Source organism: Pyxicephalus adspersus, chromosome 9 (assembly GCF_032062135.1).
Source record: "Pyxicephalus adspersus chromosome 9, UCB_Pads_2.0, whole genome shotgun sequence".
Classification (NCBI taxonomy): Eukaryota; Metazoa; Chordata; class Amphibia; order Anura; family Pyxicephalidae; genus Pyxicephalus; species Pyxicephalus adspersus.
The window spans coordinates 11672606-11693535 of record NC_092866.1 but is presented as its reverse complement, the minus strand read 5'-3'; the positions used below and the strand labels follow the sequence as shown (position 1 = coordinate 11693535).

Sequence of the window (20930 nt, the reverse complement as noted above, 5' to 3'; positions counted from 1 at the left end):
TCCAGGCTACACAGACTAAACACATGAGCCATGCGTGTACGCTTTTGAATTTTGTGGTCTTTTGTGTGTTTCTTGTAGATCTCCAAAATAATCCATCATAAAAACTTCTACACTTTGTAGGTGTTTTCATGTAATAAGACCAGTCACTGCTCTACTCTGTGGTTTTGCAAGATGACTGGTCTGGTATCCCCCCATAGTTTCCTGCAGGCACCCTGTTATTAAAGCATTTGTTGGGCTTCTCCTATTGCTTTTGCTTTGTGAACAGGCTATGTGCAGCACAATGATGATGTCACTGCTACTTTTATGAGGTAATATCTGGATTTGAAATGGTATTTGGCTCACACAAAGTAGAATAATATCCTATAATGAATGATAAAGTAGATGCATGGGATTCATACAGAGCTAAAATCTCTCTGCACAGAGAAAGGTTATTCCCACATGCAATCTCTATTACAGACATCCGATTTCTGCATTTCCACAGTGTTAGTCTGTAGCCTCTGGTCTTGCTGACAAGACTATATGGAACCAGACACACACCTAGCTGAGTAATAAGGAGTCATCATAAGAAGCTTTCCTGGTCTGACAACCAGGATGTTACTTCCACCTACATCTTGGCCTTATCTTCACCCACTTACCTTCCAACAATTATCTTTTAATTGCTGATTTACATATGGGGCAGACACAAAGAGTAATTGTACAAGTAGCTAGGATGACCGATAATAAAAGGTAAACCGTGCTTAAAAAAAAAAAAAAAAAACCCAACATGCATTTAGTAACACATTGCACTTATGTAAATCTCGTATTTAGGCTGAACGCCAGGCAGATAGAACAGATACGATCTAATGGAGCTCTGTATTTTTTAAGATAACCTTGGTATAAGTCTCTTGCAGTCACAGTGAGAGAAGGAGGGGAAGAAAAAGGAGTTCATTTGGTGAACTGCAATGAGCATGCCGATAGTAGGATAGCAGAATGAAATCATGAGCTACCTGGACTTTTTTTATTAATTATTATTATTATTATTATTATTATTATTATTATTATGTCCTCTTTGTTTTATTTTTTAAAATACTGTTTCAGTTTCTGTGTATCTCTCTCTTTAATATCCAATAAAAAATTTTTTTGCACATAAAGTGATGAGCTTGTCAGTCTGCTGCTTCCCTCTTTGCTGTCTGGTAATGACCTGGAGAAGGGACAAGACCTGCAAATGTTACATAAAGCAATCCAATCACGGATACTATATATGTATCTCATCTGTGCATTTAGCGGTTTGCATGGGATTTATATTTAATTGAACCTGTACTTGTATGAACCTGATCTTAAATATAAAAATTTGCAATTGGTGTATTTTTACACTACTACTTTACAATTTGTATGAAAATGATAAAATCCCAAAAAATGTTTTCAATTTTTTAGTCCCCAATTTGTTTTCTTGTTTTCTCAATGGAAACAGACAGATCATTATTTTACTACAGACAGAGAGCATCATGAAAAACATTGATTTCAGACCATGATGGTGGATGAAAAGGATTATTATTGATTAAAAGAATACAATGATGAAAAGCAAAATTACTACTCAGGTAGTTATGTGATTAAAAGACAAAAGATTTCCTTTCCTTTGCCTGTATTAGTGGATGTGGGACACACAGGACGAAACACGCAGGGAAGCCCTGTAAATCCTGGGAGAGGCGGACACCCATACACCTGGGAAATGCTGAGTCTTCATACAGATCTGAGCCAAGTCATGTGACAAGCAGGACGTAGGCGAAATCCCTCTCCCTGAAGCACCATTACTCAGTTCCTTACAGTAATAGGTACAGCAGAAAGTGAATCATAGTGAAATAATGAAAATGATCTGGGTCAAATATATATATTGCATATATGTAAATGGGCAAGTGTAGAGTTTTCCAATCTGCTTCGGTGAAGTTTGCAATAAATATGTGGCACAATTTTATATGCCAATTACAAAAGCATCTATTTTCTTCTGTTTTGGAGCACAACACAACAGATGTGATTTACATGTTGTGACTCAGGTGACTTAATGGAAACAATGGGCTCCCTGTGTGGCCTATCTGCACAGCTGTAAAGCATGTAGGTATTATATATAGAATGCAGGAGACATTATAGTTTTTGATCTACCCTGTGGCTAAAGTATATGTTTGGGGGTGAAAAAAAACATATTCACTCTATCTCATGAACATTTTCTAATGCTTTGTATACTTAAAAACAATGCAAATTCAGGAAAATACAGGTTGCCCTGCCAGAAATCCCATAAACTCCCAGCTTCCTTATGATAAAGTATGATCTGCTTGTTAGGCACACGACAGATGATACCCGTCCGATAATCACTTTAGGGCCGATATTAAGACGAGAATCTGGCATGTCTACAGAGCTCATCTTCATGGATCAGTCCTGGTGGATCCACGGACGACGAAGGATCATAATGTAATTGAAGGGGAGAGAGATCTCGTTCTCCCCCTACCCTCTCCATGTATGTACAGCAGCCATGTCCAAAGTCTCGTCCGGGGGCCAATTGCGGCCCGTGTTCAGATTTCCACCGGCCCGCAGCCTCTGTCATAAAATCAATAATATGTGGCCCACCAGCACTGTTGACCACTGTATAAAATACATGCGTACAAAAAAGCTGTAAAATATTTCATTAGATTTGATCAACCGCATTGCAATTATCGTCCCGCTACTTGGCAGGCATAATCGGCATGACAGGAGTCCCCATGTTTGCACAGGGAGTCCCCTACATCATTATAGTGGGCGTGTGCTGTGCGGGATCCGGGCGGACCATGCCCATTTTGATTCCAAGAATGTGGAATCCCTCACGTCACCCTGGTGGGCATATGCAGTGCTGGACCCGCACAGACCACACCCACACTAACCATGAGTACGTGCTGAATGGTTGGCCCCCACACATTTTTATCTCACCAAAATTGGCCCTCTTTGCAAAAAGTATGGACACCCCTGATGTACAGCATTCGTTCATGCATCGTTCAGCCTTTTGTCATTGGAAAGGACCCTAAAATATCCTAACTACAATTATTGAACGTGTGTACGCAGCCTTACCCCTGGTAAACAATACACCCATTGAGCCCCATTCATTGCACAAATAGGCTGCAAAACCTTGCCAGCTCCATCCCTTCCTCTTTTACTAGCCAATCTCTTAATGCTTACCACTGTCAGCTCTCTAATCCATTACCCCCACCATTATCCCCTCTTTCTTCCCTTCCTTTAATATTCTTCTCTCCATCCCCAAGCCAAATGCCAGTCAACCTCTGCATCATTTTGTACATAAACACATACTCCTTTCCCACGCCGGATTGACCTTTGCATTTTTTTGGAATGTATACCTATAATTACACTCTACGTAATTATTATTTCCATTTATATAGCGGCAACATATTACACAACACTTTACGTGTCACTAACTGTCGCTCAGACTAGCTCACAATCTAATGTCCCGGTCACAGTAATATGTACTTAATGCAGTGTAAAAACAATTTTTGCAGAAGTGAAACAGTTTATTCTGTATGTTTTTAGGATGTAGGAGGAAAACACAAACACAGGGAGTACATATTTCATGCTAAGAGTATCCTGACTGATACTAGACCCTAACGCCAGCCATTTTTACGCCATGGCTTGGTATAGTCACCTCTTCGTATTCTAATCATCAGGTCTCTTCTGTACAGGGGCTGATTGCCCACCTGCATGTGTATCCCCAGTGAGCTATCTGCTCCTGTCGGCCATCATTCTAATTGACTCATTCAGCCTCTGATCCACAATGAGAATGATGCTGCCCAGTTTTTTCTAGTCAGGTCAGGTAATAATGAAGGCTCAGCATGCACTCAACCTATATTAGGTAAATACAATATGTACTCACAGAAAATATATGTAGAATTTTAAATTCCCCCCACATACTCTAAAGTAGGCACACTCTGATATCTTTTACCCATCGCCACTGCTAACCTCTACCCCAGTGCAGCTATTTTGAAAATTCCAGTATTCCCATGTATGGGGGAAGATGTAATACTGCCCCTGCCCTTCTACAATTTAGCTGTAGGGGAGTGTTGGTGGTGGTGTAGAATACTGGTGGTGGCTGTAGGAAGGATCGGTGAGGATGACGAGCGCTGTACAAACTTCAGATTCTTATTCGATACTAGTCCTCAAGCGATAATCAGATGAGAATCATCTGACGTGTGTGGGTAGCCTAACTCCAGTAAGGATCTTAAATATTTGAAAAAACTGCATACATATAAATACATTTTCATGTTTTTTTTTTTTTAAAGATCAAATAAAGTAGGATTACCTTTTGGTCACCAACACAGCAGACACTTACCCAATGTTCTAGTGCACCTCATCAGGGCTTCCCCCACCTTCATTCTGGTCTCGGGAGACAGTGTCTTACTTTTTGATGATGCTGAGCCAACGTACTGTGCTAAGAGGATAGGAAGGATGCGCTCTGGGATGTCTCCGGAAAGTACAGCAACACCTGTCCATCAAAATCACAACGTGTTATCAAGGTCATTTGTCAGTGATACCACATTTTATTTAGAAGACAAAAGCATCTATGTACAGTGAATGCATTGCACTACATAATAAAGGTACCCAACAAAGGGTTTGTTTGTTTTTTTTTTTTTTATAAATTCACATTACCTATAGGGCTGAGCTTACCTGACCCATGACAGTGAAATAAGATGCAAGTTCTTTAATCAGTCTACCCATCTATACACATATACAGACAGCCATTTATGTTGGAGGCACAGGAGGCTGGCAAAAAAAGCCATAGATCTCCTTTACAGATTTAGACAGACACCTAATGGTGCCACTATAATCTTGAATTTTTTTGCAGGTACAGATTCACTTTGCTACTTCTGTACCTGTAGAAGCACCTAAATATGACCGATATATATCCTATGAGAACCTCTTTTGGTTGCTTTGAAGCTGATCTATTCCCTCAAAGTACTTTATTAATGATTAGTGAGGCCTCACAGGAGGAAGATCAAAGCTGCCTCAATCTTTGCCCTTTGGTTGGAGAACCTGGGAGGGGGGACCTAAACATAGGTTGTATTGTCTCTCTACTACAATGGGGCCCCTTCTTGCTCTAGACCATTCACTTCCCTCCACTCATCCCTAAACATCCACCATTATTATCAGTGGAGCAGATCACAATGTTAAGATGTTGAATATACAAACCACCTGCTTAGCTAGGAAATAAAGAACTCCATTCTATACAAAGGGAGTGATGTTGATAAAGATATAGCTAATCCCAGTTACTAGAATCCTATATAGGCTATGATGTTTTTTTAAAGTTGCTTTCAGTCTTTTAAGGTTTGCAGATTTCATGCAAAAAAAGCCTGGGAGGGCAACCGCCACACAGTTGTGTTCCTGTGGCTGTCTCCTCTGCTGTGCTGACACACTCAGACACGGTCCACCTTGTTACCATCAGGAGGCTGGTGCAGAGCTATGTCCTGCCAACACTGGATTGTATGCAAGTAGACAGAAAGTTGGTTTAAAAATGCAGAATATGATTTGCAGCAATTAGATGCAAAAAATGTAAAATGTCAAAAACAGTATTATATGATATGAAGGACCTATGATAACACAGTGCTTTAGAGTTCTGAAGAAAAAACAGCTCTGGAGGCCCCACAGGAAAAATTGTTTTGTTAAGGTATCATTGAGGGTCACCGTCTACTTCTAGGGTTAGATGCCCACTCAGAGATGACACATTCAAGGTACTTGTACATCTTTTGACTTTTTAATGATTTAATGTTGAAGCCTCTTACTTTGTGATCACTGGGAAAGAAAGGATGGAGGAAATGCTTCCTCCTGCTTGCAGAAGACTAATGGTATTGTTTCAATTTAAGAAGGAACCCAATTGGAGCCCAAGAATGGCTTTTTAACGATAAAAGTTATGGATATTTCAGATGTTATGCTGCATTAGGAAAATGATGTGACAAATGCCCCTGCCCTACAGTTATGGTCAGAATGCTACCCTTACAGTATAGACAACTAAGATTCAATAATGTCCTGCATGTGGCTCCGCCAAGTGACATTATACTTGGAATCAGACAGTAATACAATCAGTCAAAGCTCCAGGTACCCAGGCAACCCATGAAGGAACCCTACGGTTTTATGGAACGCTGGTTGAGGATGGCTGATTTAACCCCTGTATTGCAACAGTGGCAAAAGGGAAGGTGAAACTCTGTCTGAATGTTGATCAGATGAGATTACATGACCAATGCTTTAGGTTTTAATGAATGGTACAGAAGGCAGAGCGGAACAAAAGCTTGCATTAAGCAAAGCAAGTTCAGAGCGGTCAGAATAATAAACCCTGCTTGCTGTATTTTAATTTATTTGTCAAAGTGCAACTAAAAACTTACCTTGGATTGCAGAGAGGTACACAAAAGAGTCTTCTTGCTCCAAATTATCCATAAACAACTGGAAAAGAAAATGTTGTGAGGTGTATGATTTTGTAAAGAGCAGGCTACTATGGCCCACAATATCATCCTTTCCTTACCTGCATCACCTGCTCCTTGTGTTCTGTCACTTTCGGATGTCTATACTCCAACAGCCGTGTGAGAGTGCGCAGGGCTGCTGCCTTTGTGGGGACATCGCTGTCTGTTGCGGACTTTAGCAGCTCCTGGATATCCAGCATGTCAGAGGTCAGATGATCTTTGCTGGTCTTCTGCTGCTTCTCCTCCATTTTGTCTGCCTCTTGGCGACCAAACGTTCCTTGTGTGAGCGGGACAGCACAGTGCGTGGCAATGGTAACACGTAGGTCACTAGCCAGCTCCTGAATAACAGGCTCTGGGTGGCAGCGGGACACGTTTTCCAGCACTGGAAGTAAGCGCTTTAGATGCTTGAAATCTGTAGAAGTTAACTTAAGAAGAAAAATAAAAAATTGTATCACAATCAAAAAACACAAAGCCTTAGATTGACAAGAGGACAGATTCCTGGACATTCAAATTAAATTCATCAGCATATTTATATATATATATAGTTATAAAAATCTTTGTTGGATTTTAATTATAAAAAAATGGGATTTAAATTTTTTTTATAAATAATGCAACTATATCTGACAATTAGATGAATAAATAAATTAAACTTTAGCCCGAGGATGGCAGTGATCATCACCAGGCTCAGGACTTGGCATTTATTGAATAGTTTGTGATCTTATAGCTTCATGAAAGGTAGCGATATATTTTTTTTTTTTTAAATATAGAAGCTCCAATGTCACTCTGAAATTGCTGTCTGTGAGGATAATTCCTTTTGGCTGCCCATCAACAGGGTCCTGTCAGAATCCTGAAGAGGAGTCCTCAGCAGTGACGTCAGCATGAGGGGTATAGCCAGATTAGGTAGATCTGCACAAACCTGGCTGCAAACTGAGCATAGGCTCATGAGGTCACCTTTAGTAAAAACCACCATACACCATAGTGATCAGCAGATCCAGTGACACAGGAAGATGAATTTTCTTTTACAACCAATCAGTATAAAGTAACTTTCGAGCAAATGCTCAGTTTAAGGTAACTTTTGAATCATTGTAGTGAGACTTGGATTATAATATAGGGTGGGTGGTACTTTAATGACCGCATGGAATGATGTTCCTGACCTGGTGTATATAACATTAGAAAATATGTGCACACTATAGGAGGAACATGAGAAAACCTGACACATAGCAAGGGACCACTTTTATACTTTTCCAGCTATAAATGGCACTTATATAATATTGTTGAGTAACACTCTTCTAGATTACAGGCTGGATAATAGGAGAGGCTGCAATTAACTCACTTTCCCGGCTCTCCAAAGGGCTCCTGGATGTCTGCTCTGTGCCAGTTTACTACAGGGCTGGGCAGAGAGGAGTCATAATCACCTTCCTTCCTACTTACTTACTTACAAAACATCACGTACTATGCAATATGGTAAAGGAAATTTCCTTCTTTGGCTTAATGTAAATTATTTACAGATGTAATGTAAATTTATTTTCAGAATGACTTTTTCATGAAAGAAGTAAGGAGGCAGCAGGGGTGTGCCTGACTTTGGTAAATTTGATCACAGATAAGAGTAAGCATAACAGCAATGAGTGTCAGAAAAATATTAGGAGTTTCTTATCTGTATATTTTAGGTTAGTGACTAGAGCCGTTTACAGATAGAAAATAAAAAATGTCAGATCTTTGTGATCGTTTTCAAGTTATAGGAGAGCTGCACACACAGTGCTGTTCTATGTACAGCAATCAAACCTGCATTGTCGTCCATCAATGTCAGGGCACTGTTGTTCAAATGCTAGATTTTCAATCATCTAGTATGTGTATGTAGCAATGAAGTCAAGCCATAAGGAAAGACCGCTAAAGAAGCAGCAGGGGAAGTTTGCAATGGCAACCTCCATTGCCCTCATGAAAGTATCCAATTTAGTAGTTGTCACTTAAGGTGGCTGCACATAAAGGGAGGATTTTTTTTTTTTTAATCCTGGGTGGTTTTTGAAAAGGCAAAGCGATGACAAATCTGGATATTGTCAAAGCTTAACTGCACCCCCCTATTATCCCATCTTCACATGCCTATTGGCCCATGATAAAGACTGGCTGCCTTATTGGCCAAACAAAAATACAAAGCAGGAGGCAGATTAGCTCTAATACAAGGAAGTGCCTGAGCTTTGCTGGTGTGCAATATTTGCCTGTGGGGATGTGACTTTAGGGAGCATTCATGCCAACACATTGCGGTATGGAATGGAAACATGTGCATTAGCTCACAGGTATATGGAATGTCCATCACAGTGACACTCTACCTAAATGGTACCTCAATGGTCCCACACAGTAAATAAATAAATATATATATATATATATATATATATATATATATATATATATATATATATATATATAGCACACATAGTGTTGTGGTGCATTGAATAAACACAGGTACTCTTTATGTATGTGCTAACCAATATTATCACTATGCAGCACCCTACTGGTTCTGATCAGGCTCCAGAACTGACTATGCCGTTTTCAGCACCTTTGGTCCCCCAGTTTACAACTAAACTAAACATATATTAGAAGGGCAGGCCAGTGGTTTACACTACTTATCAGCACTTCTCATTCCTTGGAACCTTACCATAATAGCACTCGGGATGTTGTAGAAGATAAGTAAAAGGAACACTATCACTTGCCCATGCAAGGTGTGACTGTCTTTTTAAAGGTAAAGTTTCTTATCCATATTGAATATGATTTACCCATACATACTCCCAGACTAAAAACTCTACCACAGCCCAAAATGATTGGGCTTTCTCCTCCATATTTTTATGCCACAAAAGTGGAAAATACTTCCTAAAATAATAAATGTAGTCGTCTTAAGAAGCATGTAGGCACCCTAGGGAACATTCGATTGCCTCAGGAAATCAGGAAGGAGTTTTTTCCGGTTGGAGCAAAATGTACCAGGGGTTTTTGCCTTCTTCTGGATCAACTATGTCCATATAGTTTTATATCTGGGATATGCTTATTTCCCTAGTGGTTGAACTCCATGGACTTATCCCTTTTTTCAACCAAACTAACTATGTAACTATGTGTTGCAGTGTTCACATAGTGTCCGTCTATTATAGTGATGAAAGTTTTTGTTTGCACTGTGGCCTACCCCTTCATCTACCTACTGGCTACAGTGTGTGACTGGTGGCTTCACTTGCCAAGGTTGGTAGAAGTATAAAGCCAGCACAAATCTGAAATGCTTACATTTTTTAAAGCCATTTTAATACAAATTCTCAATTCAAAAACATTTCTGGTGAACACAAATTTCTCCCCTATGTCCTTATTCCAACATTTAATCACTAGGAGGTTTCATACACAAATATTGGTACAATGGGCCTGATTTATTAATGCTCTCTAAGGCTGGAGAAGATACACTTTGATCAGTGAAGCTGGGTGATCCAGCAAACCTGGATTTGAGTTCTTAAAAGTAATTTGCTATTTGTTAGCAAATATTTTCAATCCTTAGACCAGATCCATTCCAGGTTTGATGGTTTATCCAGGTTCACTGATTAAAGTGTATCTTCTCCAGCCTTAAAGAGCTTTAAAATATCAGGCCCATTGTATCAGAACATTTATACGACATAAAATAGTGACTTGTTTTGGTAAACTTTCATGTAATGATTTTTGTGTAAAGGACAAGTGTCACACGATGGGACATTGACTCACCATACTGCAGCCTACAATCACACAATGATAAAGTAATCTAATGTATGCATTAGTTGATTTTTAAAACAGATCTCTTACCCATTTTTTTTTTTTTTTTTGACTCAAATACTGAGACGAGAAGCTGAACCTGCCCTCTAATGGAAAAGTGACTCAGCCCTCTTTATGGATTAATGTTTTGTCACCAGCTACTAAATATCAGCTTAGTAAACCAATAAATAGGATTAACTCTTTTGCCTCTTTTACTCACTTTATGCAGTTATTTCACTCTCCAAAATTTTTTAATGTTTATCTGTTTTACCTATTTGCATTTCAAAAACTTGTTAATAGAAAAATTTTGGGTTGAGTTTTTAAAACTTTTTTTTTTTTTTAAAACCCAACCCCCTTGCATTGCTACAGTAAAACTTTATGCACATACTAGGATTTAAACTAAGATGCGCTCAGACGTCCCTTTCCAGTAGCTGCCTTTCAACTGAAAATGCACGCTTCTGGGCACAGTTATCCACTGTCTCCATTATCTGTTCACATGCTGGAATATGAACAATATATGAATCCTTAAGTACCTTATGTATACGTGCAACTGTCTTGCCATATTCCTTATAGCATATTGTAATAAAAAATTACATTTAAATACTTCACTAACCTCCACTGCTCCCAGCATGGCAGCTATGAGTCCCATGGCCATACTAAGAGTCTGCGTTGCCACTGTAACTCCATCCGAGGTGCCAAGGCTTGAACAAGCTCGCTCTAGAGTCACCAACACAAATTCTACTACCTGTGTGAATATGAGAAAATGATAAGCTGACATGACTGAAATACACCAACTAAGTTTTTTGTTTATTCAACTTTTAAAGATGTCCTGTATTATGGAATTCCTTGCTATTGCTCACCTGCTTGACATCTGTGAAGATAGAATCAGAGATCCTTTCACACAATACAGAGAGAACCTGCAGGAGCTGAAGGTAATTTTCCTGCTTCTGGTAGCGAAGTGTCAACTTCTGTTCAATATCAAGTAAGCTATCACCTGAGTTAGAATTAACTTCTTCACCTTCTTGTCCTGGTGTGATTGGGGTCAGCTTCTACAGAAAGTCAGAGTAACCATTGTTACAGAAAGGTAAAAGAAAATTCCACCAGAGTACCATGGGGGTATAAAAATATAAGGGAGTATATGATGTGAGCCCATAAGTGCTATTTTAAAACAGTTTAATTGAAGGGGTTTGATCAATGCTTTTCAGGGTTTGCTTACTGATGCTCTGACGTATACATTAACAAATATTGTTCCACTTTTGTCACAATTCTCTCCCACTTACTGCAACTTTCCCGGTTAAAGACTCAAAATACGTTCTTAAAGCAATGACCCTTAGAAAATGCAGTTCTGTATGTGGATGTAGTGACATCCAGAGAGTGAAATGTGACTAAAGAGTTATCACTAAGAGATGAGGCAAACTACACTTAACTCTCTGCAGTTACCTTTAGGCAGTACAAGAAGAAGTCTGCAGCCAGTCCAGTGTGAGGATTCACAGAGAGTAAATCCACTAAACACTGTATCGTCCACTGATCCAAAGACACTTTCTCGTACAAAACATCATCTTCATCCTCACTGCTGAAAAAATAAATAAATAAAAAAGCAAAGAACAAAAACCTAATTTCTATAGAAAAGTTAAAACGGGTACATGTGTTTTTACATAAGGATTGTTCAGTGTAGCAGCACAGAAAATCTCCACGACCATCGGAGCAGAAAAGTAGGACCAGGGATATCAAAAGCCTAGCCAGCCAACAACTAGAAACAAGATGTGTGTGTATGCATGCATATAAATATACATACCATACATACAGAACAAAAATGCTCATATTTACACACTCTTATTATGGGTTAGGCTTGGTGAAGGGAAGGGGATGTAAGAAAATCTAAACTAATGCTTTATATTTCCTATAAACATTTATTTAATTTAGGTATCACCAATAGAATTTTAGACCTGCCATTATATCCATAAATATGGATCTTGTGCCAACTAGGGGGCATATTAGAGAATGCAAAACAAACACGGGAGAAATTTACAGCACAATGCATATGGTAAACTCCATTAACATCTCTTGCTTCAAGCAAAAGTATGTTTTATTATAAAGTCTTTAGGGTGGAATTATTGTTCTCATGATAAGTATTCTCTGTGAATTTTCAACACCATGTAGAATTGTTTCAATAACAATCATTTCTGTACATTATCAGGATTCATAACAATAATCCATTTTATTTTGTTGATGGTAGTGCCATCTAGTGACAACTAGTAGAAAATTAAATATACAAATCTCACCTTTTCTGTTCTTGCACAATAATGACAGCTCCACCAAGGCTTCCTGGTTTGATAAGGCAACATTGAGGCAGAGAATGGGCCCATTCCTCCAGGCCACTCAGCCCTGCCATTGCAGATACTGCAGAATCTCTGTTTGATTTCTCCAGAAACCAAAGAAGGATATCCTGGCATGGTGAACTGGAAAAAGGAACAGGTTATTCTCAAACAAATTCAGCTTTCAAACTCACCGACAACCTAAAACATTGAATAGTTAAGTCATAAGAATTGTCAATGTGCCTGCACTTTGTTTAGCATGTACTGTGGGAAATCTTTTGAAAGGATATTATTATGTAAAAGAAAGAAAGAACTAAGTCACAATGATTGGTGTAGATATAAGCTGTATTTGTCACAAATACACAGTATCAGAAGTTGACAAGGAAAACGTTTCGGGGTATCCAATAAGAAGTTTGTAAATATTCAAGAATGTTTCACTTCTAGCTGCACACAGAACCTGCTGAGGGTCCATTTTAGACTTGCGATTGACCACAGTATTGTACTGTAGGCTAAACGGCACTCCTAACTTCTCCTATTCAACCAAACCGGAGCACTTGGGAACCATTTGTGCACACACTTTGACCATGGTTGTGTTGTAGTGGCCAACTTAAGGTAGCTGCTTACTTACCGTAAATGAGATACATTCTGCCGAGCAAAGCAATACAAAGAGAAGACAGTGGAGAGTATCTGTTTGGTGTAATTCAGTATTCCTGGTGTGGGATCGTTACCAACTACAAATACCTGCAATTACAACAATGGTAGTGAGACACACAGCGATTGCAATACTGACAATCAGACACAGAGCATTTCCCCCCTATAGGAAATAATCAAAGAACACCACTAATAATAGCATTACAAGCAGAAGCACCTGGCTAAGTTATCAAATATAATCATCTTACTGTATTGGGCATAAAGAACATTTATTAACCATTCACTTGTTCATCAACTGGCCAATCTAGGAATATCCAGTGTTTCTGCCCAACAAGGGAGGGCTATATTGTGTGATAGAGCTGCACGTATCTCAAAAATGATTGAACAGAAAAACAAATCCTTTGACAAGTAAACAAGTTCCCTTTAATGTATTTTGTATTAGTATGTAATTAAAAAGTGGAACTAAAACCTTCTATATTCACCTGTCCCCGTTCTGTCGAAAACATCACCATCATCTTCCTTCTTCTCTTCCTATTTGCAATCTTTGACCAATATGATTGGCCGGGACAGGATGACTTAACTCCTGGGTATACCAGCTAGCAACGCACACAGCTCAGCTAGTTTGACTATTCTAGGAAGCGATCAGTCAGGTAAAAAAAAAAAAATCACATCAGGGACATCACCTATCACTTTTTACAATAAAACCCTTGCCCTACTGGGAGTTGGCCCTTAACACTAAATATTAAGTACTTACCTTGACATCAACACTCTCTTGGTACTCCATATATCAGACCATCCATGAGTTATGGGACATTAATTTTCCTACAATGGTTTTTCAGATGACAGCCCCCCCCGGTTGGTTGTCTGGTTTATTCCAATTGGTTTTTTGTTTTCTTATTTTGTTATCTAATTTGTTACAGAAATATGAGGATTAAAATGTTTATTGTACTACACAATAAACCTGGTAAGGAAACGACTAAACAAACATGCCCAAACTAAAAAAAAAAAAAAAGAAAAAGAAAAAAGGGACAGGAAATGTTGATGACTATGCAAGCAGTTTTTTTCTTTATTGTATAATTCTGCTCATTGTTCTGGCTGGATGCTGGCTATCTGTATGATTGCAATTTATGTGATGGTTATTTATTTCTGTTTGGTATTTCCATTTCATGTCATTAAAAAATAATTAAAAAAACCCTTACCCTGTCTGATCACATTTTTTTTTTAAGTTTTTAGTTCCGCTTTAACACTGGGATCTATCATAGGCTGGTGTCTAATACGAGCAGTAGTGAAAAGAAGGGGGGGAGGCCTGCAAGGATACATGCTATGCTTCTTACAATAAAGCAATGAAGTGAACCTATAGCAAAGGTTCTGGTACTGCTTTTAAGTTGTTTCAAAATATGAAGGTAATGAAGTAATTACACCAGGTTGGTTGGATCTGGTGGTGCTCCCATGTCTGTTTCCAGCAGACAAATACAGACTGCTTATGGGAGGCTAATTAATGAGGTTATACAGCCATTATATTCACTAGTGTTTCTTAGCTGAGGAATAAAAATGAAAGTGTGCACACATCTCCTTATTCCTACCCATCTGCCTCATCCATGTTTAGTATACTTTTTGCTTAGTAAGAAAAGGACACTTACTATATAAAAGTATTGGAGCTTTATTATATATTTAGCTTGCTACTTGACTTACACTTACCTTAACAGTGTCCTCCACACATTGAGACAGTTCTAATTCTGACACCAAAGTCTCTCCTGAGACAAAGGGCTTTTCTAGGAGAAAGAACAAGAAATGTGAGAAATTATACAAAAATTGTATCTATAGTTTTTTTTTGGTACATGCAGCCCCCATCCTACTTAAATTTCACCTATCACATTAGAGTGTGAACCTCATAGTTAGTGACATGACTATGGACTTTGTAAAGGGCTGAGTAATATGCCGGTGCTAATTAAATACTGTGTAAAAATAATTTCATAAATAATGATACAATATTAAAAGCAATTATTAATTGTAATATACATAAAAGAAACAAAACATCCAACATACAAATGCAGTCATAAATTGTAAAATAAAATCAAAAAGGTTACACTGCATTGTATTTGAGCATACATCACTTCACCATGGGACAATGTGGCTATTTACCTGCCTGTAGCGCAGTGCAACGCAGCAGAGGTTCCAGCATTGGCCGAATTAAAAGCTTCTCTGCCAACTCTGGCTGATCACGACCCATCTTCAGAAACGTTTCAGTGGCCACTTTCTGAAACTGACGTGCTGTCAGTGTGTTCTGAATGTGTAGTAAATCCAGGATCTACAAGGAAGAAAGGTTTAAGTGGATGAAAGACTTGTGCTAGGCAGTGTCATTTCTGAATCTAAAGTTTATTTCACCACTCTGTGCCTTTGTCAATGACACTAAGAGAACCCCTGGTACCTGTTAGATCTCTTTAATGCCACCCGGGAGCTGCTTGGAGCAACTCGAGCTCAGCAAAAACTTGAGCTCATGAAAAGGCTGCAGCAAAGTGCATGGTTACCTGTGGGCAGACCTTCTGGTAATACTCTTCCACAGTAAGTGATTGCTGAGGACATGATGCCAGGACCTTCGCCACAGCGTCACATTTCTTCCAATTGCTGGCAGCAGCTTCTGCGTCTCTTCCTCCAGCAGCACCAGCTGTAACATGAAAGCAAAAAAAAAAAAAAAAGTTTTTTTTTAGCATTATTATCCCCCCGCTGAATTCTCTGGTAGTGAATACTATGGTCGTATTTTTCTACGTCTCCTATTAAAACAATGACTTGTTCTGCCACCTAGTGGCCAATCCTCAAAAGTGCACAGCTGTCACAATAGGAAATAATTAGGAAAGAAACACATTTTATGAGTGAACTGAAGAGGGAATAATTTATAAATGGAGCCCAATGAAAACACAAACAGCTATTATGCCTTCTACCTATGCATTTCTTTATCCTCAGTAGCTTCAGAGCTGAGATATTTCTAGGTTAGTTTTGCCATTCAGACATTTAACTATTTGTTGGCAATCACATAATTTTGCTTTTGCTACAAATCTCAAGCAGCTTACTGGAACTGCTAAATTTCATAGGAGTAGCAACTGCTATTTAAACAGATGGAACAAACAATGGAGTAAGATACACAAATAGCATGGAGCAACTCCTTTAAGAGAACTGTTGTGCATAGTTAAGGCACTGGTTTTATGTAAGCTAACTTCTGAAACATCAAAATAATAATTTTACCAGCACAGTTATGCTAAATCTTCTTTGTAGTTCCAAGTTATTGAGGTAATGGCCAGTATGTGGTGATGTTTCTAGGCAGCTCTGGCCTTAAATGTAACTAAAGTCAAAATGTATTAAACCCTCCACCAAAAGCACAGTGTGATTACTTCCTTGATTATTTCTGTTCTAGCTTCTTTTATTTTCCCACTCAAACCCCACTCCCACTTCAGTTCCATAATGTCTGTTATTAAGTTACCTATGCAGCCATGCAGGGTTCCACAGAGTCCCACCATAACCACCCATGTGTACTCGCTGCCAGTAATGACTGCAGCCAGATCTTCCAAAACTGTCTGCACTGATATGGACAGAGAAGATTTGTGCTGTATATCAATCCACTTCCCCAAGGCAGTTCATTGGCAGTGGCTCCCAACTATAAAGTTGTCATGCTTGTGATATTTGTAGATGGCTCTAGAGCAGGGGTGCCAAATCTGGCCCCCAACGGCCTTTTTTTTGGCCCCCAAAGGAATCCTAAATATGAACTGCAGCTGGCCTGCTGCTGCATTGAAATAGCGCTGCTACTACAATACCCGGCATCACTCGAGTCTGTAGACCAGCGGGCTCTCTGCCTATGCGTGGCACCGCATTGGACTGTTTTATAGATGCAAATAATGCTGAGAATTTTAGTAGCCGAGTTATTTCAATAAAGAGGGAGTTTCAGCGGCGGGCCACTCATAAGATTTAGCTCTGCACTGGCAGTGTCTGGCATTTCCAGCACTCCCCCTCAGCTGTACTTTTCCTCACTACTCCAAGGCATGGACTAATAGTTAGATTTTCAAAGAAGAATATTGTTAATTTTATTGTTTGCCTGTGCAAAAAGGTTACCATTGAAATTTAACTCAGAAGGCTACAAATAGAGAAAGAGGCATAAGATTTTTTTCTTAAATAAAATGCCTATTATGCCTCTTTCTCTAATAAAAGCTTGTTTCATATTGAATGTGAAGCAAGATCTCTTTGTTTCCATATGGAAATGGTTTATATCTAATGAGAATAAAACATTTCCTCAATTTTTAAAATAAATTTCAAGGTTGGCCCGCGACTTTGTCAAAGTTTTTAATTTTGGCCCTCTGTGTATTTGAGTTTGACACCCCTGACCTGAGCAATGAGGTATGAAATGTGCTCCCGAGGACAGTTATGTGACATTTCAGTGAGGTGCTCAGTGCCTGCTTTCCATCCAGAAGATCAGGAAGTCAGGTTGAGTAATCAAAGGGGTTTTTATTATACAAGATCACATGAGTATTAGAAAAAAATTAAAATGTTCTCTTGATTTGAATATAGATAAAAGTAAGGTATGAATAGTTTTTTGTTTTGGTAGAAGAAAACTATAGCCAATGGTATAATTAGGTATATCATACGATCTATAATGATATATCCTATGTTTTTCCTAAATCTCTCACTTTCACTGTAGGGATGAAGTCTCCATGAGGGATCTCTTGGCAGCTGTTGTGCTACAGACAGATCTGAAGTTCAACCAAACCCTGGATTTCTCCTAGCAGGTAAGTTATTTCACAATAGCAGCCACGGTTGGGCCCTTCTTGTTATAAATGCTACATAAAATATTGTTCTAACCATTAATTATTAGAGCATGCAACAGCAACCATTCAACCAACCTCCAGCTCCTTCTAGGATTCCACGAACCACAGCCTGAACCCCGCTGGGTTTCATTAATCGCTCTGACAGCAGCTGACCAGACAAACGGCGCAGCCAGGCAGGAGCCGGGGCCCTCTGCACTGAGGATGAAGCTCCTGAAGGACGTGGCCCCTAAAACACAGAACAAGGTTTATTAATTATTTTATCAATAAGTTTCAAGGTAGGCCCGCGACTTTGTCTAAGTTTTTAACTTTGGCCCACTGTGTATTTGAGTTTGACAACCCTGATCTAAGATTTCAAGAAGTCTGTTGTTACACTTTAAACAAATGGTATGGATAACCATGTAAAAAAACAAAAAACACAACAAATATTAGCATTCACCCTGAATGACAACAGAGCCTTACCTGTCTGGGTCCTCCTTGCAGAATTAACAGTTCCCTGATCACTAGCGGCTGGTACAGCTGATCCATTAGCCCTCTTAACGCCTCCTTACATTGGATCCTCTCACTTTCTGTCAAATTCTAAAGAGAAAAACAGTAGAAAGTAATCAGTACATTGATACAAAATATTACATTGGGCTTTACAAAGTCCATTGTCATATCACTAACTGTCCCTCATTCTTTAATAAATAGCCCTGTAATATGTCTAGAGTGTAAGCTCTTCAGGGCAGGGTGCTCTCCTCCTGTGTCACTGTCTGTATCTGTCTGTCATTTGCAACCCCTATTTATTATACAGTGCTGTGTAAAATGTTGGCGCTAAATAAATCCTGTTTTTTATTAATATTAATAATAATTATAATATGTCAAGAAGATCAATGTGCTACTTACTTGTTTATCACAGAAGTTATGCTGGCAATAAAAATATTAAAAATGTTTTACGTATTGTAAAAGTGAGGTTATGTCCAAAGGGGATCAAAAAATCGTATTGTTTTTTGTTGCCAAGCCAATTGTATTAGGAAGAGTGTAAGGAAAGAAAAAATGGCTTTTTTATGACAAACTAATATTGTTAAAACAGAAACATTTTATTGTAAATATTCAAACACAATTAAAATCCAAAGGTAATATCATTACAAAATAACAAATAGAAGTAACAAAAGGTATAATATAATCAAAGGACAATGTTTTTTGGGCTTGTTACAAATAAATCATAAAGCCAAGCTTTCCTTACACTCTTAAATGTTTTTGTGGCATTGTATCATAAGGCTGCATACACACATGCGATAATTGTCGTTGGAAAGGATCTTTCACAATCCTTTCCAACAACAAAAGACTGCACGATGCATGAACGAGCGCTGTACATACAGCGCTGTTTTTCTCTGTAGAGAGAGGAGGGGGAGAAGGATGGAGCAGCACCCCACTGTGATCTCTCCCTGTCACTTTTATTATGATCATTCGTTGTCTGTGGATCCACCAGAACGGACGACGAGCGCTGTACACAGGCCAGATTTCCGTCCGATATCAGCCCTGGGGCAATTATCTGATGGGAATCATCTGACATGTTTACGTAGCCCAATGCTATGTACACGTCAGATGATTAGATTGGTCGGGCTTGTCTCGGGGGAGAATCTAACATGTGTACAGCGATCGTCGTCCGTCCTGGCGGATCCACGGACAATAAACGACAAACGATCGTAATGAAAGTGAAAGGGAGAGAGCGCAGCGTGTCACTTGACAACATTCATAGCTCTGTCCTGATAGATCTGATGAGTGACCGCTGTCTGGTGAACGACAACCACATGCCGCTTGCTTACTCTCCCCCCTCCCCCTCATAGAACAGAACAGCCCGGTCACTCTTTTATGGTTTCCAATGACAAGAACTGAGCGCATGCTCCCTGTATACCTTCACACCGCCCTCAGTATGCGGCTCTATCTTCGTCTTGGTTGGGCAGTAGCCCAGCTGGCACAGTGCGGCCATGAGATCCCCCAGATGCTGCGTATACAACAGGCTCCCCAGGGACGGATGCTGGGACACCTCTAGGAGGGTGGTGCTGGTAGCGTAGAGCCTCTGTTGGCGCGCGTTAGGCAGGTCACATGACACCATGGAACAGACCAGGGCTCCGAATTCTGAACGGTGTTGCAGAGGAAGCCCAATGCCAGGCAGGAGATAGGGACAGATCCCCATTGAGACCACAAACTGCAGTGCTGAGCGGACCGTCTTCTGCTGGGTGATACTGAGGGTATCTGGGCTCAGGGCTGGGACAGCCTCAGGGGTCTTAAGATTGGGTTTAGGTGGGGTGAACGAAGCTGCCAATTGAACCATACACTCCTTCAGACACAGGAGCAGCACCAGGGCTTCTGATATGAACCTCCACGATGGATCTGCCGGGGGTTCCGAACCCTCTTGTATCAGCTTGGTGTCCCCTAAGACCTTCGTCCGCAGAATTCGCAGATTCTCCCACTTGGGGGCAGTTTGAAGCTCTTCCTGCAGGGAGGCGACATTGAGCTGCAACGTGCTGATCAAAGCAGCCTGTTTATCAGTATCCTGTGCAGCAGATCCAGCCTCTAAAATGGAAAAAAACACATTTATATTTAAGTTTTCCTATTAGCTGGTCTGGATGATCACATTTAATAAATAGGAGAAGGATGAAAAACCCTGTGTAGTGTTTACTGCTATGGGCAGCTCTGATTTTTCCTCATTTCCTGTCCTGGTGACAACACACAGGAAGTGAAGTGAAATCTATTACAGGCAACACATTTATGAAATGCTCGCCGATACTGAGCTCCATTACTAACAATTCAAACACAATAGAGATGTACAAGGCCAGGTGCATGCCGGGGGCTACTCCCACAGCCACCCCGTCTGTCCTCACCTCGAGGGGTAATTAGTATTTTCAAAGCTTCTGTCACTTGAGTCACGCTCACAACACACGCCATCTTGCTACACCCAA

General features: G+C 39.7%; 1 protein-coding gene across 4 annotated transcripts in view; it reads right to left on the bottom strand.

Moving 5' to 3' along the window:
* TANGO6 (transport and golgi organization 6 homolog) overlaps positions 1-20930 on the bottom strand; it is a 36639-nt gene extending 15709 nt beyond the window's left edge. For 3 of the 4 annotated variants that reach the window (XR_011922241.1, XM_072422593.1, XM_072422595.1), the window contains exons 1-15: positions 20853-20930; positions 19883-20544; positions 18448-18564; positions 18064-18214; positions 15706-15842; positions 15320-15485; positions 14876-14949; positions 13155-13267; positions 12494-12670; positions 11652-11784; positions 11072-11260; positions 10825-10956; positions 6524-6886; positions 6387-6444; positions 4343-4495 (exon numbers count right to left, since the gene is read on the bottom strand). Coding sequence is in view for 3 of the 4 variants with exons in the window: in XM_072422593.1 (XP_072278694.1) it covers positions 4343-4495; positions 6387-6444; positions 6524-6886; positions 10825-10956; positions 11072-11260; positions 11652-11784; positions 12494-12670; positions 13155-13267; positions 14876-14949; positions 15320-15485; positions 15706-15842; positions 18064-18214; positions 18448-18564; positions 19883-20544; positions 20853-20916 (2689 nt within the window). In the remaining variant the exon portion in view is untranslated. The remainder of the gene's footprint in view (positions 1-4342; positions 4496-6386; positions 6445-6523; positions 6887-10824; positions 10957-11071; positions 11261-11651; positions 11785-12493; positions 12671-13154; positions 13268-14875; positions 14950-15319; positions 15486-15705; positions 15843-18063; positions 18215-18447; positions 18565-19882; positions 20545-20852) is intronic. The other variant, XM_072422594.1, reaches the window with a different exon arrangement.